Source organism: Saccoglossus kowalevskii, chromosome 2 (genome assembly GCF_978046115.1).
Source record: "Saccoglossus kowalevskii chromosome 2, keSacKowa6.1, whole genome shotgun sequence".
Lineage (NCBI taxonomy): Eukaryota > Metazoa > Hemichordata > Enteropneusta > Harrimaniidae > Saccoglossus > Saccoglossus kowalevskii.
Genome location: NC_140642.1, coordinates 16,460,170 through 16,483,446, shown reverse-complemented (window position 1 = coordinate 16,483,446; position 23,277 = coordinate 16,460,170). Strand labels below are relative to the sequence as shown.

The window sequence follows — 23,277 nt, the reverse complement described above, 5'->3', positions numbered from 1 at the left end:
TCTAGGATTGGCTAAGTTTAGTAAATGATTGGAGATATTTGGTATATGAATTGGACTTGTAGGTCATTGTTAATTACCTAATAATGACTCACACCGCTAACCAGACCATGCAAGTTGATGGTGCACTACGGAGCTGGATGGTCCAACGACAGTCTGGGTTCTTTAAACGTTTTCAGTAATATCTTAAACATGTCTGCTTTTGAGTATTGTGCACTGCCACAATGCAATACAATACAACAATGTAGGTAAATATACACAACAATGACGTTTTGTAAAGCTTTAAGAGAATATGTACATCTAATAATTTCTTCTTCATTCCATGCATACTTCATTATTCTTTATTTATTGTCACACTTAGTTAACCTACCAATGTGACATTGTTCTATGTGGAGTAAATTAATCAAATACCGTTATAGTCCATAACCCAAATCTCTCATATAATGTTTGTATTTATTCTCCCATGAACCCATCTAATTATTGACACGTACAATTTGTGAACATTGTTCACCGTCACCACCATATTGTTGTGAACACCGCAACAGCAACATTGCCAGTTACTTTGCTGAGTAGTTCGCTATGTGCGACTGGACATTGTTGCGATTAAAATAATTTGGGTCAAACCAACCTCAAAAAGAGACGTCAAACTAACAGTGGGGGACTCGGACACGTCAAATATAAATAGAAGACCATGATCCGATTGCCTTTCAATTGGTTTTCATTTGATCACAGAATTTTTTATATAAAATATGTTATTCAAAAAAGTGTATGCACTGACACTATATGAAATGCAGGACACAGTCTATGGTGTGTCTTGTGCGTGTCCTAACGTAATAAATAAGCGCATTTAGCCAAATGGCGCACCCTTGGTTTGAACAAACCAGTTATAATCATGCAACGATCCTGAGACGCGCATAACAAACCAGTCAGCAACTTTGTTGGAAATCTTGCTGTTTTGGTGTTCAGAACAATATGGCTACGAGAGTAACCCTATTGAGCGCCATCGATATTTGTTCGCACCATCGACAAAATGATTGTTTACAGATTGATAAGAATTGACAAATATTTTGGTCCGAAACTTAAACAATATCTGAAACTGTCCATATGGAACAAAATGGAGATAAAATTGAGTGAAAATTTCTCAAAATGTGAAAATATTTGCAATGCATTTTGGATGGAAAAATAGCACTCAAAGAGTTTATTAAAATGTCTGCATATATCATATGTATTCATAATTATGCATTATTCATTGAAACGCTAATAAAAACATTAATAAAAAACATTCATAATAAAAACATTCTTGACTGTGAATTTAAATGTAAACATTGTGCGTCTCCATTGATCACTATTTACCAGACATCTCTCTTTCACAGAAGTTGTCAAAACACTTTAACCATATGTTGATTTATATTATCGACATGTGTGTGGTGTTAAATTGCAAAAGGAAAGATAGTGTAATTGTATTACTTGCAGCAGGGCATCACCTTCCGGTTGGTTTCCAGGGGGACCATTTATCTCTCCCTGAATTGTTATTATCTCGAGTCTGTTCGATTCGGCAAGTTTTGCGTTCTATAGTACAAAACACACATAGTGTACAATGTTTTGCACAGAATGGTAAAAGAAAATGCAATGAACCGTCACTTCCGCCATCATAGAAGTAGTGCCATGTCTGCCATTCTGTGTTGTGCATTTTCACTAAAATAAAATTATACAAAAAAACATGTTTTGATGTTAAAAGTGTCACATCTATTCAAACTTGTGTTGTCTAATGTTGTACACGCTATTGGAGCACAACATCAAAATATATAAAATTGGTTGACCAATATTTTAAACCCCAAAACATACCAGTAATATTAGGAATACAGTTCTTACTGCCTTCGTTCAAATTATAATACGAATTGGCAACTATTTCCTTATTTAAACCTATTTTTCTAGGATTTTTTTGTAATTCAGCATTCTGTTTTATAATGTGTCAGTTCAGATATGGAATCAAGTTCAGACCATGCCCATTACTTATATTTTGTCACGCAGTGAAAACGTTTCTATGACACACATGTTGTATTCGAGGTACATGTACAGAGTGTTTTTTCACCTTCCGGAATTGTGAAATTGCTTGTGAATTCTGATGTTGTTAGAGTGTTCTTATATTTTTTGTGAGTATTAAAAGATATGTATTAAAGATTCTCACACCAATTAAAGGGATATTATATATACCATGATATACAGTATATGATATTTACTGTATGAATAGGAACTACATTGGTGGTATTGGATCATAAGCAGAGCTGTCACACACTGGATGGTACTGTACTTCTTCTGAGTATCCAAATGCCTGTGGACCAATCACCTCTAATGCTGTAGGTGTTCTTAGAACATGCGCTGATGGTAACACAAGCACAGTGACACGTAGTCCATATCGTACTTCATCAGTGGGAATACACTCCCCAGTGTCGGTGTCAATGATAGTGATCAAGTCAGGAACACATGCTAAAACCTGTTGAGTGGAGGGATAATGCCATAATTATGTCAAATAAACATAATGAAGTAAATACTAAATTCACAGTGGGTTTGCTTACAGTGCAAAGAACGTATCTCAACATTTGATCAGAGCCAGTTAAAAGCTATTCATACTTTTACACAATTAAGTTTACCTTAGGTTTCTCCATCTCGCTGTGAAGAGTAGCAATCAGATTTTCATTCTGGAACTCAATATGAAGTGTCTTTCCAGCATTTTCATCGAATCCATCTATGATCACTTTCCCGGTATTGAACCCACGTTCTGTGGTCCTGGCAACATCTGATATCTGAGTGAATAGCAAAAACATTTACAGATAATCACAAATTTGCATTCACTATTATGTACATTTTAATGTGTTAGTTAAATACCGACATATGGACCTTTCCAAAGGGAAAATGTCATTGAAATACCATTAGCTCATCAAAATTGACTATCGCCAATTGTGCATAACACGATATTAAAATACGTTTGTCTAATCTCAAACAGTGTTTTGATAGATCTTTATTGCTATGAGCTTTGTTTGTTCTGTGTCTATGATTCACATATAATGCAGGATCTAAATTTTATTTTTATTATACAAGAGATAGTAAGCGTCCAAGACCTGTTTATTAATTTTTCTATATGTGTCATATCGTGTATTTTCATTTCTATATGCGTATCATGTTTGGAAAAAATTGTATGTGCATTTGTGTCACATTACACATATTATGGAGTTATATACTATGTTATAACCAATATAAATGGTCGTGTAAGAGACGCATGTTATTACAAATAATAAGAAACTCCAGTCAACCATCTTGAATAAAACTGTAAAACAAAAGTGTGACATGATCAGATTTATTTGTGTATGAACATGATTTCTTCTGGTAAAAGAGTGTTACCTTTCCATTAATTAAAAGTTTTCCATTTTCACACTTCAATATTGCTTGTATCGGGTCTGCCTTGATACTCTTAGCATGAATTACAGCTTGACCGAGACGCCAAGCTCTACTGATAGAATACTTCACACTGTGGGACATGATGTCTTCTTTATTGAATGTACAACAAGAAAGGGCTCCTTTGCATCTGTAAGAGAACATAGTGAATACGGACATCACTATACATTTCATACCTGACTTTATTTTGTATGCCATTTTGTATTGTCTGGGAGATGATATATGTTAGGAAAACTATTATCATCTCAAGTACAAGACAATCCATTTTAGTGTTAAAGAGTAGGTTAAAGTAAATAGAAAAACTACAAATAAAATTCATGTTGTTATTGTTTGATTCAAAATCAAATTGTATACTACTAAGCAGGGCACTATGTATATATGCATTGCATTATGGGAAAGTACTTTGCATTCCATATAATAGAAAATTACTATCACACTGAAAACTCACTATATTAAAAACCAATTTTTTTAAATGTTTTCATAATATCAATAATACATGACTTTTGTCATCTCATCTCACCAAGCAAAATGTAAAGATATGAAGGAATAATTTTACCATGAAAACTGGTGCAAGTATTTTTGAAATTCTGTTTCTTGAAAGTGACCTCAATTTTTGCTTACATTTTTGATATATTTAAAGCCAATAATAATGAAAAAGTAAGAAATAGATTACATACAATGTTTAACTTGGTCTGAACCTGACTAATTCAAGTAAAGAAACATATAAACACGAATTGAATTTAGCCATTTTGCCTCACTCATGTAGTCAGCATATATGCATGGTAAATTCATAACCATATTTACCCCATTTCTACCACAACTTTACGCATATAATCTTCAATATCTTTCGCAGTGTTTGCCTTTAACACAACAGCTCTTCTACCTTTCTCATCTGACAAGCAGCATGGATGCATAGGTAGACCACAAATATTTGGAACAAACATCTGAAAAAATAGAGCCCAAATATTATTGGGCTGAAATTTTATAACAGTAATTTACAGCATATTCTGCACCGACAGAAATCATGATACAGGTTGCAAACCCAAATGTAAGAAAGCTTCATTAGGGGTACCTGCATGTAAAATTAGAGGTTTTGACACTAAGTCTGAGAGATCCACAAAACATTTGTTTCACCAAATATTTATATACATTTTTATCATGATCTGGATCTGGATCAATGAATACAGAAGTGTTTTCTTTTATGCATTTCACTCTTAATGTGCTTTTACTGTTATTCATAGTATGGGATTTTTTTCACAAATTTCAGAGGTTTAAAGTGGAATCCATTTTACCCAGAGTACTGATGTTGATGATATCATTTTTTTACTAAAAACGATAACAATATTCTTCAAAGTTAGAAAATTGCTCACTTGCAGCAAGCAAGAAAGACTTTAGATAAGTATAGATGTTCTCAGGAGGGATATATGCAATTAATTTGAGTGGGCAATAGAAAGTGGTGTCAGGTTAGGATTAGAGGTAGGGGTACATTGGAAAGTCTTTCTAGCAAGCATGGTATTATGTTTACATTATTCCAACTAACAAGAGAAATATTAGATTGCTTTTTCACTTTGGATAATAAGCTGCTAGAGGTTTACATAATAAAATGTGTATAAATGCATACTTGTAACTCAGGAAATGCCCTTCCCATACCATCGGCATCTACAACTGGAATATCTAGAACACTGCCAACGTACAACGGTGCCATTGAATTAAGACCACCTATCTCAGCACTCATTAGAGCAGTCAAAGTATTTGTCGCATCCGGTTTCATTACTGATGTACAGTCACTGTGATAGTCATCAATATATCTGAGTCCATCTATCTCTTTGACATTAATTCCATCTGGGAGAAAGAATCATTAGGTTATTATATCTGTGACCATTTATCGTCTTCACCATTTCATCTAAATGTGAAATGCTGTTTTTAGGACAAAGTTTACCAAAACATTACAATATTCACTAAAATAATGAAGAAGAACCATCTCCCTGGAAAGAATCAGAGACATACAGTTATCATTTTTTCGGAGGAATTATAAAGTAGAGTACAAGCAAGTTAGGAATAGCTCCACTCTGTCAGGATGGCGCTAATATTCTCTTCTAAAAACATATTTTTATTTGGTAATTCCAATCAAGAAATTTATAAGGTTTGAACATGAAAAGGCAAAGCATATCAGAGATATAAATTCAGAACATCATTCTTTAAAATAAAATGGCCACCAATCACCTGTTTTTTAACTTGATCTGAAAAAACAAAAGACATGCATCAAGGTCCAATAATGTCTAATGCTTGAACTTGCAGAAAATCTGACCAAAATCTGGTTCCAGAATGGCAGAAGGACATAATTTTAATGATTATTTTAGCACAAAAATGGCCAATATACACCCATCTTGAAACCAAACGCAACAGGAAAAACATATATCCCAAGATATATAATATATGTGTGAAGTTTGAATGTGATAGGTATTTAAATGCAGCAATGTAATGTATGATCTCGAGAATAGAAATAAAGAAGCATTTTTGAATCGCACAATCTTTAAGTCTATTAAAAACTAAAAATGAATCAACTAAAATTGTTACTCAGGAGTGGACATCCATGCATTTTCACTGCCTGACAAACATCATCGTTGAAAACAAAGCCCCAAAACTCTCAAAAGAACTAACTTTTGGGTTAGTTGTTGAGGCTCTCTTGAACAGTTTAACAAGACCACTGCAACACATAACAGTTAATTGGGACGTTTTGGATTGTCTCTAAGTTGAGTTTGTTTTGTTTTCTCGACATTAGCTGTTTTTACTGGTTCTGAGACTACATGCTGTTCGACAGCAGCTCACACAGAGCCCATAAAAACCCATGGTACAGTGGTACATGTCCAAGCAACATAAAACATTCTGTGATATAGCTCTAGCTCAAGAATAAAACATAAACAGCAGTATTTATCACAGCCAAGGGAACACAGTGAGATAAAAAATCCAGATAAATTATCAGTAAATTGTTTCACCTTCATCCTGAATATAGCCATCACTGTAACCAGACTTCAGTATATTTTGCATGCATAAAACAGAGCCAACTAATTCACTATCGCAAGTCAGTTTTTCTATCGTTATCATCGGAGCTCCCATATAGGCAATACAAGAAACAATACCATTATCATTAATTCTGAAAGTAAAAACATGTACTTGCAATGAATATTATTGCAGAAGTACATATCTAGAGAAAGTTTTTAAAATATATAAAATAAATATAGAATACAATCATCTTTCAACTTGTGTAGAAACTTGTGTCTGAACCACAAGATTCTAATAACGAGTACGTGTGTACCCTCTAGCTACTTTATTAGATGAAAGGTCAAAACAATATTACAAGTACCTGATTAATACAACTTGGCTAAAAAGTTATATTCAATAAACTTATTTATGAAATCCATGAAAGCTTAAAGAGGGGGAGTTGTCATCTGCACATGTCTACCCATGAGCCTTTGTGTTTAAGCGTGTGTTGTTATGGTCGTTTGGGACTCAATTCTCGCGCATGTGTAGGTGACGACCCTCTCGCTTTAAATCAGTCTTATGCAGCCTTTCAGAAAACAAAAAGTGAAAACATTGTGTATAACTGGGGGAAATCAGACCATAAAATAAGAATTGTGGGGATAAGATGCTAGACAGTTTAATACAAAAAACCAATACTTTTTTTGAATTTTGATGTACCACATATTTTGAAGGGTCTCGCTAAAAGTAAAAATGACGGACATTTTAGATTGTGCAATGTATTCTGTGAAATATACTGTTTCCTTTGTGAGTTTAAAACAAGGTGAGCAAACTGAGACTACTAATTATTATATTGAGCTACCATACCTCTCAGGTGTTATAACTCTTATTCTTTTACCATCTTGAATTTGACGTTTGGTTTGCAGTTTTAAAAAATACGGATTCCCTCCTCCACCACATCCAAGAATAGTAGCACCTATAGAAATACAGTCGATGTCTCGCTCTGATAGCAACCATTCCCCTGTGACAGTATCAATGTGTGGATCATCACTGGCATTGTCTTTCGCCGCCAATGGTTCTACTGTCACTGATGCCTCTTCTGATGGTGCAGGTGCATTCCCTACTTTAAACAGATCACAAGCTGAAAATCAGAGATGCAATTGTTGTTACAAATGCAAATTGTTGACTAATAAGTGTTTTGAGTTCCATAGTTGCTATATATAATATTTTCACAAGTTAAATTTTGAAATAAATATGGTTCCATGGTCACTATCTTTCAGAAATATTGGATTCAATGTATATAAGGATACCAAGGTGTTATATTTTGTCCCATTTCAATGTGTGTGCATGAATGAATATTTGAATGATTACAAACTTTTATATATATATACATTTTAAGCAAAGCCCTATAGCTTTGTGTCTTTCACTGTAACACACACTGACTCAAATGACGTTGGACACAATGTAACCATTGAATATTATAAACATGGTTGATGGTAAATACTCTAAATGCAAGAAGTCACACTAGTCGTTGCCTGGTACTGATAAAAATGGCTAACCAGTTTGACTGATCCTTATTGATACAATATCATACCTCCTCTACTTTTAAGCTTCTATTTGTTTTAGTAAATCACCAAACAAAACATTACACACTGCTCATTTTGAACTGCTGAGCTGAATCAATTTCCACCATAATGTTGGCAGTTAAAAATAAGATTCTTCCATGCATTGAACCAAATTTGATAAAATAGTAGGTGACTATTTTCAAAGCATCAATAATAATTTGTGATTTTCTTTTATTCTTATGGTCTTGGGGCAGTACTAGCAGGCCCATCATCATCATCACCATCATCATCATCATCACAAAATAAAAGTTTGGTTAGGAGCTCAGATAACAGTACTGAGTCAATTGAAAGAGTTACAGTGTAACGGACTGCTCACTGTACATACTAACCTTGACTTTGTAATACTTCCTGAGGAGCTTCATCTTTCTCTGGTTGCTTGACAACCACATCAACAGTAGCAGAATGACTTTGTTGATCAGTTAACTTGAGAGATCCTATGGCCTGTACTTTGTATCTCACTGCATTACCAGTCAGGTAGGTCAACGGTATTTCTTCAAAATCTGTAATCTGTGCATTAAAAGTTTATTAAAAGTCAAATTTTGTCACCTTCCACAATAGATCTATTTGCGATCTTAAAGTTCCCTGGTTGCTAAGCTACACTGCCTGCAAATGTTGGGGGAATGCATAAACAGGGCTTCACTTCCAGGCAGTTATTATACAAGCTTCAGTTTTGTACCGCATAATTGATTCTAGATTGTTGACAGTACCTTTGACGTGTTTTTACATTTTTATACACTCAAAATGAATGAAGACAAAATAACATTTATATCCCCATATTGCTAAACATTTTTCTGGGGGACAAGTTACAAGCATGTATATCCAACATACCCCCCCCCCCTTTCTGTTACAAATGTGGTCAGTAACATAACAACCATGAAACATGCCCAGCAACTCTAAACTTGTCTATTATACACCTGTAGCCACATGGTCCAAAATTAACAAAGATATCAGGGATTTTTTTAAACAAGGGAACAGGGGTGCAGCACCCTCATGTCATGGCCATGCGCCCCCTTATCCTGGGGAGCAGATCCTCTGGCAACCATAAAATTCTGATTGACCAGGGATCACATGTGGCCAGTCTTCAACTATTACCTGTCTGATAGTAATTTTGGCCTAAAGGAAGCCATAGCATGCTTAACTTAGAATTATCAAAAACTCCACACCCTCGTAGAGAGAACCCTATCTCCCCCCACTTGGTGGCGCCACTAAATTGCAGTGCTCCCTCCTTTGTTCTAGAAAAAAAAACTTGATATTGTAAATGTACAAGTGTTTTGGCAAAGAAAATGTATAATACCTCATAAGTGACAGTGAAACACATGCAAGCATCACAAACGTTAGGTGATAAATACAGTCCGAAAACCTGCAGGTTTACATGAATGCGCAAGAGAACGTTGTGTTGTCAATGTAATAGCATACAGAAAACTGTCATATATTAATAAAAAGGTCAGTGACAACCTTTTGTTATTTATATATTTGATAAAATGTAGTTCTCAACACATTAAACAAAAAATTGATTTTTTTATAATTCAACAGGAGGTGTTTTACTTTTCCCCTCATAGAGTCCCATGTATTAATTTCATAGTCTAGTTGAAATAATAATTTGCTTGTTCTTGAAATTTGTCTGTAACAAATTTGGCCAGCATTCATGTGTTTGTGAGTACTACTTGAAACCGTATATATTTCAACATTTATTGAGTGAGTTATTTAGTGTCACTCTGTGTTTCTACTAATCCTTAGTTGCCAATACTGCATTTCATTTAGATTTCCTTACAAAAAATTATGTCACTAATTTACCCGTAACAGAAACTCAGTCACTATAACAAAACCCATCATGCACTTCTGTTAGAATTTGTCTTCAGGAGTGCACTAGTAAAAACAACTAAACTAAGAAGAAGGTAATGTTCAACATTTGCTTTAATGCTGTAACATGAGTAAAACATTTGTCCTACAAATTAAAAATGGAGGGACCTCATGACCATTCAGAAACGACGCAAGAGTGAGGTGTGTATACCAAACTAATCTTAATGAAAAATTCTTCCCATTGAATATGGATTTTGTAATATAGTCCATTTTTAATCGCTGAACTGAGAATCTTCCATGCAATTTTTGGACTTGATAACGATGCTGAAAAAATAACAGCTAAGTTATGCTCGACTATTGGCATATGATAAATTTTAAATGATAAATGCCAATCCCATAGATGTTGTATTTATTACAGTACACATATCACTTAAGATGTCAAATTCTTCAAACACAATGTTGACAAGAATAAGACTTAAGTGTCATGCTTGTACAGAGAATTTGGCATTTTATCCACATTGTATGTTGCATGTTGCTATGACTATGGGAGTTTTATTCACCTCTATTGTGCTCTCATCAGCTCCAGCATTCACTGCCTCCTGGATTGCCTTTTTCTTTGCCGCATCGATAGCATGTTGTCTTGCAATTTCTTTGGCCTTTTTGATCTCATCGTCTGTTGAATTTTCATTCAGCATATCTTGGACTGCCTTGTCCATTCTCACCACCACATCTTTTTCACCACTCACTTGGCTCAGGGCTGCCCCTACAGCATTTGCAACCTATGTGATGATTGACAACTGATAAAACCTAGACATCTGCAATAACTTGAGCTGTTCACAAATTGAAATTCAAAAAATGTTCACAATAATTACAATTTCAAAAATTTGCTTTTATTTTTGTCACCCTCCCTCAGTACATTTAGAAAATCAGACGTCATATATTTAGATCACATACATCAAACTACAGTATTTATGTGATTTCTCTTATTCAATACTTTAGAAAATAGTATTGATAGAATGTAGTGATGTAATGTGAGAGGCCCCCTTAGGTGCATGTACATGGTATATTTGTTGCATTCCAAGATGGCCGCTGGGCAGGCATAACTAACAGCAGTGAATAAAGTTGTTTCTACCATCATCTCTTGGTTCTGAATGAACAGAACCACATAATTCCAAGAAACAGGAATGCAACATTCTTACCCACAATTCACCCAAATAAACAGACATACAGTTGATGAGTGCAATACAGACATTCATGAAAATTAGGTTGTTACCTCAAAGTGTGGCGGCTTGATAACAGTAGATACCCCTTGTAACTGTCTCCTTTCATCAACTAGAATGCTGCCCCCACCGACCAGTATTATGGGTTGGTCCATGGATTTCAACTACAAATACAAGAAATCAAAAGTCAAAATATCAACTGAAACACATGCTATTTATATCAAATTTAACACTTTGAGTTTTGGGGCTACTACATATATGTGACATATTTGGTGCATGTGCTTCTCATACATACATGTATATATCTAGTGATCAAAATAAAAAACATGTCTTTGTAAATCCATGCATTAAAACATATTTTAAAAGCAAATGATATTGAAACAAACAAGCCATGCATGACACAGTCCCCGTTAGTTATCAAATTTAAGATATATAGTTTTGTATATAGCAATATAGCTGGAATATAAACATGTCAGGAATATGATTATGATGATTGTTTACATTCAAATGATTGACATTTGTATCTGATCGTCAAACGAGTATTGAGAGATATAGCTCTGGAACAGCATTAATTAAAACAAAATCATGCAGCCATTTTGAATACATGTATAATGAATATATAAAATTTGAACATAGTCAGTCAAAGCATGTCAGAGATATGGCTCTAGAGGCCCAATCATTAAAACAAAATGGCCACTAATCAGTCATTCTGAACCTGATCTAAATAATAAAATATCGTGCATCAGGAACCCATAATGTCTAATGTATGTACCAAGTTTGAACAAAATCCATCCATAAATGCCAGAAATGCTTGATATTTGATGATTTTTTAGCACAAAAATGGCCACCATTCGGCCATTTTTAATAGGATCGTCAAAACAATATATCTGTATATCTATGACATGATGTATAATGAATATTTAACATTTGAACATAATCAGTCACAGCAAGTCAGAGATATGGCACTAGAACCACATTCATTAAAACAAAATAGCCGTCAGTCGGCCATTTTGAATTTTATCTGAAAAACAAAATGATGTGCATCAAGGTCCTATAATGTCCAACATATATACCAAGTTTGAACAAAATCCATCTGTAAACAGCTGAGAAATGCTTGATTTTGATGATTTTTTAGCACAAAAATGGCTACCATTCGGCCATTGTTAATAGGATCGTCAAAACAATATATCTGTATATCTATGACATGATGTATAATGAATATTTAACATTTGAACATAATCAGTCACAGCAAGTCAGAGATATGCCACTAGAACCACATTCATTAAAACAAAATAGCCGTCAGTCGGCCATTTTGAATTTTATCTGAAAAACAAAATGATGTGCATCAAGGTCCTATAATGTCCAACATATATACCAAGTTTGAACAAAATCCATCTGTAAACAGCTGAGGAATGCTTGATTTTGATGATTTTCAGAACAAAAATAGCTGCCATTCGGCCATCTTGAATCAGATTGTGAAACAAATTGATGTGCATATGTATAATATCATGTTTGATGTATGTGTGAAGTTTGATTGTGATTGGTCCAGGAATTTTGAAGATACAGGTCCGGACGCATGCACGCACAGACGGAAGCATGGACACACAGACGCATGGACGCACAGAGGGCAAAACATAAGTCCCTGTTTTCGGACTGCAAAATAGTGTTGCGTAAATAATTGTGAGTATTTTTCTGTCAGTCTAACAATAGCAAAATATTCTTAATTATTTTTAATAGAACAGTTTGGTTGCATGCGCGCAACACTATCCTCATAGCCTATTAGCAAAAATGGTTGCTAACATTTGCTGAAAATCATTAAAATGTGAAATTTAAGAGAACTGAAATATGACCATAGCAAAGCATAATGTATTTATCCGATACACCGCAGGTGGGTGATCTTTTGGTTGGAAAAAAAAAATGCTGTCAATTTATTTATCAGTTACAGAAAATATGAGTATTCTAATTGCGGATTCATTTTAATCTAAACTAGTCAAATGACATAGTTTCAGGTCAACTTGTGCATGTAACTAACATAGACGATAATATTTTGCATTGCATTACATGCATGTAACAATTATGGAATGAACAGGATCTTCTTCCAGGTTAGAAAAGTCTGAAACTTCAAGTAGAATTTATTATTGAGCATTAAGAACCCAAATCAGTATGAAAATAAGTTAGATAAAATATGTGCACAAAATATAATAAAATGAAATGAAAGTTTATTCACCTTAACTTTGTCAATTGCAGACTCTACCATGAAATGCATTTCTTCAACTGCACTGTCAATTAACTGCTTGTCTAAGTGTGCCACTTTGCTAGGGTCCCCTAAGTTTACAAGTCCTGCTGCAACTGCAATGTCTGTTGCTGTCAACACCTTTTCACCAACTGGTTCACCAAAGACCATCCCTTGGACAGTAAGATTGTTGCCACAACTCAGTGGGCCGACTTTGACAGACTTCTGAAATAAAAGTTTGATTTTTTTATTAAAGAAACTGAAACTGTTGAAAATGAAACTCATACACAGTATTCATTGCTAAATAATCATGCAGAAATATGGTTTGGAATTTTGTAAAACTCAAAAATTTTACTGGATAGTAAACATATGAGTAAATTTCTTTAGCTACGATTGATATCACACACTGAATATAGACTGTTGACAGTTCCTCTGGCCTAATGTTTTTTTTGCACTAACATGATTTAATCAAATGCCGCAATGCTTTTGCGAAATCAAGCAAATAACGCAAAGCACGAGGGACTTTTATTGATCGCCATCACTTGCCACTGTAGAGAAATATTCCTGTAGTGTATCAGTGTGACTGACGAGTGGAATGACGTCATGAAATTGCTAACCAATCACATTTCAGTTTTTAAAAACGTCTAGCTGCATATAGCTGGTATAGTTCTCTATAACGAGTATTTTTTGTTCACAAAACAACATTATAACATACTTTGCCATCATTACTCTATACAGTGTTTACAAGTGTTCCTTGACCAAGATAAGCACCATATTTTCTCTATTAGCAGCGCATCTCCAAAAATATAATACACTGAATCATAAAATGCTTCTTATTTTGCCCATACAAGCACCTCTGCAATTTTCAACAAGGGCAAGTTGTACTACTAATGGAGCGTATAATAATGTAATTATTTCAACTTACTTTTCCATTGTTACTCTGTACCATATTTACATGTGAACCTCCGCCAAGTCCTATACATAGCACATCAGGCATCCTAAAGTTGGTTCTCACTCCACCCAACTAAATATTTTTTTTATAATTTGAAGGAAAATGTGCTACATTAGTATATGTTTTTATCTGCTTTAGAATTAGTACATTTTCTATCAGTGATACAGCCACTGTCAAAATCAGTGCAAAACGCTGTCGACCATTTTTAGAATTTACCGTCAAAATCTGTAAAATAAATATTTGAGCAAAAATATCTTGTCAAAAATTAGCCAGCTTAAAAACACAATTCATGTACGATCACTTAGATCAGATCTCACTACCAGAAGATCATCAGTGTATTATTTTGAAGATATCGGTAAAAGAATGTCATATCTCTATAGAAAAGTTGAATTAAACAATAAATATGTTTAAGATGCAGACATGCAGGTGCTCACACAAATAATGGACTGAAATCAGACAATATACAACAAATAATTATTTTTGGAGCTGGGATACTGGAATAAAAAAAAATATATTTCATCAGAGGTACCGGAAACTTGATTGTAGAAGTAAAAATATCCATTGATTTAATTTCAAATAGAACATATTTAAAAAATGGAAACAAAACACAAAAAACTCACAGATTAACTACGGTAGTTTTAATCCTTGTCAATAAAAAATCAAAGAAAGCTTGGAAAGAACTCCTGTGTGCTGAGAGTATTTCAAACACATTAAAAATTAATTCAAAATTACTTGTACTTGAGATATTGATGGAATAGCTGAAAACTAATTATGTAAATCAGGTAACTGATATGAACAGATTTGAGTGTAAAACTAATAAGGCCTGCATAATGTAATATCTATGTACCAAGTTCCATTGAAATGTGATTAGAACAAAAAATTTATGAATTATTATTAGAGAATTAATATGAACAAATTTCAACCCAAAATTATATCGGGCCTGTCTATTGTCCTAAAGCATTTATGTACCAAATTTTATTCAAATGTGATGATCAGTAATTGAGATATCAGTGTTAATTAATTATCTTAATTAGGTGATTAATAAGCATAAATATTTACCAAAAACTAATTTGGTCTCTGCTTAGTCCTAGGTTCATTAAAATGTGATGATGAATACTCTTTAAAAGTTTCATTAAAATCTAATTAGTGGTTCTTTATTTATCAATGGAACATTCATTGGGGGAAAATAACTAATTATGAAAATTAGGTAATTAATATGCACAAATATTGATCCCAAAACCCAGGTCTCTGCACAGTCCTTAAGTAAATATGTACCAAGTTTCAGTGAAATGTGATGATCACTACTTAAAATATCAAAAGCTGAAAATTAATTAATTATGCAAATAGGTAATTAATATGTACTGATATCACCCTAAAAACTATCAGGTCTGTGCAGTGTTCTATGATATCTACATACCAAGTTTTATTGAAATGTGATGAGTAGTACTTGAGATATCAGTGAAAAAGCCAAAAATTGATTAATCATTATGCAAATTAGGTAATTAATGTTTGCAGAGATTTTTACCCAAAACTAATCAAATCTGCACATTAGTTCAGAGCATATATGTGCCAAGTTTCATCAAAATCGAATGAGTGGTTCTTTAGATATCAGTGGAACAGTCATGGAACAGCTAAAAATCAGCTAATTATCATGCAAATTAGGTAATTAATATGCATGGCTTTTTACCAAAACCTAATCAAATCTGCGCATTGGCCCAGAGCATCTATGCACCAAGTTTCATCAAAAAACGATGTATGGTTCTCGAGATAGCAGTGGAACAAACACAGACAGACACACAGACAGACACACTAACTGCAAACTTTGCAAACGAGAGTCAAAAACCTCACAGATTAACTACGGTATCGATAGTTTTAATCCTTGTCAATAGTAAAAAAAACTTCTACTGAGGCAGAAAGGTCACACTGAATGCATTCATCAGAACAGGTTCAGATTGCTGAACGAAAATTTAAAAATTATTGTTTCAGCAAAAGTGATAGAATGATTACGGTACTCATTGTCAACTAGTAGTGGACTAGATAATGGTTTCACTCTGCAAAATGGATCAGTCATAAAAGAAGGAAGCTCAATAAATTTTTGTAATTCACAATAATGTTATTTCACTACACTTGAAAATGTGAAGATTCATACCTCTACATGTGTTGAAGCAAGCCTTGGAAGTCCTTTATTCAGACAACCCACATCAGTAGACGTCCCACCAATGTCTAAAACAATAGCATCTTTAACTCCAGATAAATGTGCTGCTCCTCGCATACTGTTTGTTGGCCCAGATGAAAATGTACGCACTGGAAACTCTAAGACGTGTTTAGCACTGAGCAGAGGGAATAGAAAGTATCTTATTAAGTACAAGGAGTACTGTAAACTATTTACCTACAGTAATTTTCACTGTTACGTATTTTCACGATTTGATGATTTTATCGCAATTGTTGTTAGCGTTTGCACGTTCATCGTTTGTATGCTTGCGCATATTGCGCCAGAAGGTTGGACAGATTTTGAATGGTCCAAATGCTCTGAGCATCAATGTTTCCAACTTGCAACGTAAAAACAATTTAGCAATTTACACATGATTCAGTTTGGACAGGTTTACAATAGGGGCAAATATGGCGTGTGATTAATTTCTGTCTTATGTAAATCATAGCTATGTCTTTAACTAGCTAATGGCAACAAATAATGGTTGCATTACAAGATTTATACACATGAAATCTATTATGACTGGTTAGTGGAAGAGCAAACTGCTATGCAGGTAACATCCACACAATAGAATATTATACATAAACATGACATTAAATGTAACAATGTTTTGTATTTCACATGTGTTGCGTACGTTGTTATTAGTCCCATTTTGAACACGACACGGCACGACGACCACCTCCCTTTAATACTGTAAAGCTTCTCTATGTTAGATGTATATTAAACCGTGTATACCGGTATTACCTGAGAATTGTGCCATTATTCTGGGTCAGGTAAAAAGGACAATCAAGTCCCAGCTGTTGCAGGGCAGTCTGAAAGGCACTGATGGTTTGTAAACAGAGTGGCTTTAAACTCTCATTCAATATTGCTGCGCTTTCCCTTTCCAGCAAACCAATTTGGCTTATTGTGTGTGACAAAGTTAGACTGACATCAGGGTACTCTTCTTTAAATATGGAGGCCACCTAAACATCAGGTGAATGAATGAGTAAATGAATGAATGAATGAATGAATGATTTTTGCATAGGATATACCAATAATTAATGATCACAATATATATATTTATCACATCTCACTGCTTTTTTGCCTGTTATGATTGGTTGAATAAAAATGTATATTACATCCCTGGTATATTGCCCGCCAAGGGGATATTACACGGGTATATCACATGGATGACGTCACTGAAACTACTGCGCATAACAAATTGTCGTTCGCTGCACTGGTGCTTGCCCGGCTGGTGCTTGTTGTTGCTTTCAGGGTTGCTTTCAAGGTTTTAAAGAAATTTTAGACGTTCAAAAAAGACAGCGAACATGCCAAAATGGATATTAAGTAAGATACTCTGTTTTAATGTTTAGGGTATTCTTTATATGAAGCAAAAATGTACGTCAAAGCCACCACTGAAACGTCGCAGCCGAATCGCTGCAGCAGTGTTCTATGCTGTGAGCATTTCTACGCGCTCCACGCCGATGCTAATCGAAAACACTCTAAACTGTGTGATTTGTGACTAGAAGGTGTAGTATGTTCATGAGAAAGTAATTTCAAACACTTCTACGGCACTCTGACATTTTTATCTTGCGAGTGGTTAAATAACTTGCGTTTGAAATTTTCTCAGTTCATTTCAAAAATGTTATACTCGATAAATTGAGTGGTTCACTTTTAGTATCCGTGACTGAAAATAGTGTTTACTGTGTGTATTTCGCAGTTTTTTCAGCAAACAATGTATGTATGACATTGAGTAATGTGGCACTTGTTATAATACATGAAAATAAAATATTGCCTACTTTAAATATTCCATACTTTAAATATAAGTGTTGTTATTTTGTGGGAGAGTGGGTGTGAGTGGTGTATGGCTAGATGTATTTGTGCATGGTGGATGTCTTCTCGATGTGATAATATAAATAACACATGGTTATTCGGGCAATATCACGATTTGCATGACCATAATATTGATGATGCCCTCGTCTTTGGCTCTGGCATTATCAATATTATGGTCATGACCACCATCCCTTGGGCAGGCAACAAATCATGATATTACCTTTACATACATGTGTTATTATTTAAATATATATTATTATATACTGGTCATATAACTGAATAATGGTCTTGTATGATATGTACTTATACTCGTATATCATTATCACATCTCAATGCCTGCTAAGTAGAAAACACTTGGTATATCACACAAATGACATCTGCATTACCGCTGTCCCAGTCGATGTTGCTTTCAATGTTTTGAAGAAACTTTAGCCCTCCAAAATAGACTGTGAATATGCCGGAATGGATATTAAATAAGATACATCGTTTAGATGTTTAGGATATTCTTTATATGAAACAACTATAAACAGCAAAGCTGCCACTGATACAGTGTATCTGGGATCACTACGGTGGATTCCAAACTGTAGATTTGGTTTAAATAAGAGGACAATATAATTTATTCACCCTGTGTGAGTTTTTTCTAAGTTAAACTGTGTATCACTGCCTAAAATTCAGATAATCTATAGTTGTGACGACATCAGGGATGAGGAGTGTCCTCACTTCTCGCACTTTGTGTTTGTGGTAGGGGATTTGCCGTCAGTTGACAAGCCCCTGGGCTGTTGGTTATGACCATAATATTGATGATATCCATGCCTTTGGCTCAATCAATATTATAATCATGACCACCATCCCTTGAACAGGCAACAAATAATGATATTGCCCTCCCAAACATTTAAAAATATGTACTGGTTCAATATTGTAAAGCATATAATATATTTCAGGATTTTATGGCATTCATGTAAATTTTTTTCACCCCCACAAAATTTCATGATGTTGACTTTTTATGAAGAATCCAAGATATGTTATGATAATCTATAATGCACATACCTTTAATTCTTGGGTTGGATTAACTGGAGAGAATATACCACAAACAACCACATTTCTAATTCCTTGCTCTTTCAATAATTGAATACAACTTTTAACTTCCTGTACATCCACAGATGTTATTTCTCTACCGTCGTATTCATATCCACCTTGCAGTAAATGTGTAGATGCACATATTACCTAATGTAAAGAAAAAAACAAATACCTGACATGAATTACAAAAATTCCTTGACTAAACTTATGTTATGTAAGATGACCTAGCTTTGACATTCAATGGTCATATAATATATTTCAGTTGAAAACTTACGCTTGAATGGCACTCAATTTTTAAGCAATTGTAAGAGTACAAGTTGGACCTTAATTGTGAGCTAAGTAAATAAATAAATAATGCCTATTTGATCTAATAATTAAAAACACACAACTACGTAGGTATACTCCTATGTATGACTTTCACCTTTGACAGATCTGATGGGATATCAATGCATGGTGGCAGGCTGGTTGAAGCTGGTCCACATAATCTGATTACTGATACCTTTGCCAGATTTTTTCTCTGAATTACTGCGTTGAGAAAATGTGTAGTGCCAATATTGACCTGCGATATTTGACCTTGGTGACCTGAAAATAAAAGTTTTTAAGCCAATAACTCAATCAAGTGATCTGAAACAGTAATGGCAATCTGATTAAAATCAATAGTTTTATAGTCTCCAATTTATTATACTAACATTTTTATTGTTATTTTTGTTTATGACTTTTTTGTTGCTTTCATTTTAGTTTTTTAAAGACGACTGAGATATGAAATATAGAAAAACTTAATAATTAATACACAGTCCCATTACAATCATACAAATTAATTATTAACAAGAAATAAATTTATATTACAAAATATGTATGATAATGGCAAGTAAAACCAAAGAAATATTCAGAAATAAATAAATAAGAATAACAATGAAAAAATGAAAATAAATGGGGGGAGGAGCTATACATACATCAGATTTTAATCAGAGTGACATAATAGGCATACCAATAAAATATGTTATGCTGACGGTGAATAAATGTTTGACCTTATCTGGTTCTCCACTGCGAAGGACGATCTGCAGGAATTATTGCTTAAACAGTTTGAGGCACGGATAACATTCCTACCTTCAGACAATAGTCATGCATATCTGAACACGCAACTGCACAGAAAAAGTGACCATGGCATCGTCATGCAGTAAGGAACTTGAAAACATTTAGTGGCAGATATTTTAAATCGGAATTCAACTTGAACTAGCCCACCATATTACACCTACTACTAGCTATCAGACAATAGCTCCAAATCTTGATGTTTCTTTTTGCTGTGTGTGGAGTGAAATGGAGGGGAACAGTTACAAGGTAGATTTTTAGATATTGCATAATATCTCTGCCATAGGAACATATGGTAAAAGTGTTATAATAGTGCCAAAATGGCGACTTTCCACTAAAATACAACCATCATTTTCTTGAGAAAAAAAAAAGACTGGTGACCCCCAACTTTTTTTAGGTCAATATCCTCGTATTGCCTTGGAGTACAGTTTATTGCAAAATGAATAAATTCTGGGTATTTTAATTTATGAGTAGACTTCTACATTAAAGCAATCAAATAACCATTCCTGACATTGGTATCATCACGGTTCTTTTTTAGTAACCGTGGTATCATTGTAGGTAACAATGGTATTTTTATTCAACCTTCAATGCATTATTATGACACCACCATGCTCCATATCATGCTAATTAACAGCATAGTGATAAACCCGTGTGTTTACCAATACCCAAGTCTTATAAATAAAAGAAAGTTATTAAAGATATTCTTTTCTATTCCTAAGATGTGCCAATATTCACATTTGTCACAGATAGAGGGTCGGCAAGGGGTATTTTCGTAAGCTGTAATCAATTGTTTTTATTTTCGTAATAATGTAATTTAAATTAAAATTTTAATTACTGTAAATGAAACTTTCATTTTATTTTCTGTAAAAACTTAAAATGCCTTTTTTATTTCCTGTAACCTGTACCAGCTACCCCTCCCTTGCCCCCCCCCCCCACACACAGTACAATGCTAAACTTGACCTGACATGTAGGCGTGAGTGGCGCCCTTGCCAGCTGAACAGCATCAGACCCTACTAACGCCTGACAGAATAGGGTATGTCTTGTCGCAAGATCAATACTGCAAATTCGCAAAGTTCATGCCTTCTTGCCAATGAGATTCAATGAATATTCATTTTGGTGGTCATGGATTCATCGTTAATCAAAGCCGTGAATGGTACTCTTTGATGGTTGTCACTATCTGACATTCCTGCAATTTGGTTGATACCAACAAAAAATTGTCGGGGAAGAGAAAAACTACATCGTTTGTGTTGGTGTGTTTGGTTTGGAGCACTGCAGAGGACGCAACTCACACAACCTTGTCAGGCTAAGCTAAACTGTGCTTGTGATACTGCAATGATACAACATTTGACAGGTCATTGTTTACTTTTTGGCTATTCAAATTTTTAAATTATTAAAATAATCTGTAATTAATAATTTAATTTAGTAATTATTCTGATTATTTTCTAACCACAAAATTGACCCATTTTATGTAGCTGCACAGTAGCTTTGTTGGGTTGGGGTTTAAAAGTTTTAAGTCTTCAGTTATATTAAATAATAAAATTTTTAAAAAAATGTAATTTCAATGGACAACGAATATATAGTGATAAGTCCACTTCCGACTGGCCCACTTCTCTCATGGGTCCACCATAGAGGGACTGTGGGTCTACTTATAAACAGGTCCACTTCTCTTGTATTCCTTTTTTGCAACCCAACAAGACTTAAAGCGCGGTGGTCGTCGCGCAGCGCGTGTTCGAATTTCATGTGAATAAACACAGTCCCTCTATCATGGACCCATGAGATAGAGGGACTGTGGAATAAACAATGTATTTTACACGCGTTGTATACGTCGCTATGAGTCCCATATCGAACAGGACGCGACACGACGACTGCCGCCCTTTAAACATGACTTTACATAGCCCTGCGCTGGATATACGGGAACGCGTTCGGTTGATAGATGTCCCCCACCACAGCCCTGTGTACCTCCATAGACAAAGTCGGGGACTTTTTAATGGATAGCCCAGGTACCAAAAACAATGATTGATTAACTCTCCATACACACAGCATTACATTACCTTGGGATTTCATGTCCTGCAGAGCCCCCATTATTGCCATTGTTATACCACTTGTGATATCTTTGGTAGTGGCAGTTTTCGCCCATCCTGTCACTTTATCTCCGCTCAACACTACAGCGTCAGTGTTGGTACCACCAACGTCAACACCCAGGTACAACGAAGACACCGCCATATTTAGCAAACCACTGACTTCGTTCTCGCCTAGGGGCCTTTGCGGTCAGTCGACGAGTCCCTGCGCTATACCTACTGAGGGCGGTTACAAGTGTATGCGTGCTTCGATCATTGTCACCGCTTCCTGAAAAGTCCGGAGATTAGATCTCAGTAATATGTTTTAGGTTCCTTTTTTTAATCAAATAATCAATTTTATCAACAATTTTACTGTTAATATTTTTTAGAACATGTTTCAAACTACGTTTTGTTTTAAATTTGAATAATACGGTGGCGTTGTCGTGAACTGGCCGGTTAGCTCAGTTGGTTAGAGCGCGGTGCTAATAACGCTGAGGTCGTGGGTTCGATCCCCATATCGGCCACTCAAACTTTTGTTTCAATATTTCACATTTCCTGTCGTTTGAAATAAAAGATTTCCATAAGTTCTCGTAGGAATAAATGTGTAAATAATAAAAAAAATTTCTGTTACATTTTTTGGTATATTTTATGACTGACCAATACGTAACGCAATTTGATGTATATATTTTGCGAAATATCAGAGAAAATGGTATCTGTTCCAGTGGTTATGATTCAACAATCCGTGACACCTGGCGACCATTCATTGTATAAAAT

At 34.6% G+C, this 23,277-nt stretch overlaps 1 protein-coding gene and 1 non-coding gene across 4 annotated transcripts; one reads left to right on the top strand and one right to left on the bottom strand.

Moving 5' to 3' along the window:
• Positions 1–304: 304 nt before the first annotated feature.
• Positions 305–22,727, bottom strand: LOC100375797 (uncharacterized). 3 transcript variants are annotated; one of them, XM_085492236.1, is made up of 18 exons: positions 22,498–22,727; positions 19,779–19,939; positions 19,328–19,504; positions 17,213–17,430; positions 16,409–16,589; positions 14,233–14,331; positions 13,302–13,532; positions 11,128–11,238; positions 10,415–10,633; positions 8,384–8,561; positions 7,297–7,570; positions 6,447–6,604; positions 5,072–5,292; positions 4,255–4,394; positions 3,397–3,580; positions 2,649–2,801; positions 2,238–2,491; positions 305–1,692 (listed from the first exon to the last, which is right to left on the bottom strand). In XM_085492236.1, the coding sequence occupies exons 1-17, from the start codon at positions 22,667–22,669 to the stop codon at positions 2,252–2,254; spliced, it is 3,117 nt and encodes a 1,038-aa protein (XP_085348362.1). In that variant the 5' UTR covers positions 22,670–22,727; the 3' UTR covers positions 305–1,692; positions 2,238–2,251. The 3 variants fall into 3 exon arrangements, with proteins under 3 accessions (XP_085348362.1, XP_077864315.2, XP_085348364.1); XM_078008189.2 differs by lacking the exon at positions 305–1,692 and having other exon boundaries at positions 1,721–2,491; XM_085492238.1 differs by lacking the exon at positions 305–1,692 and having other exon boundaries at positions 1,721–2,491; positions 7,297–7,552.
• Positions 22,728–22,953: 226 nt separating this feature from the next.
• On the top strand, positions 22,954–23,027 carry TRNAI-AAU (transfer RNA isoleucine (anticodon AAU)). The gene has a single exon. It is a non-coding gene; the product is annotated as a tRNA-Ile (tRNA).
• The last annotated feature ends 250 nt before the right edge of the window (positions 23,028–23,277 follow it).

Coding starts and splice junctions, on each gene's coding strand:
- LOC100375797 (XM_085492236.1), bottom strand. CDS start 22,669: ATGGCGGTGTCTTCGTTGTACCTGGGTGTTGACGTTGGTGGTACCAAC. Junction 16,590..17,212: donor AATAATGGCACAATTCTCAG/GTAATACCGGTA, acceptor CCCTCTGCTCAG/TGCTAAACACGTCTTAGAGT. Junction 2,492..2,648: donor GCGAGATGGAGAAACCTAAG/GTAAACTTAATT, acceptor TCCACTCAACAG/GTTTTAGCATGTGTTCCTGA.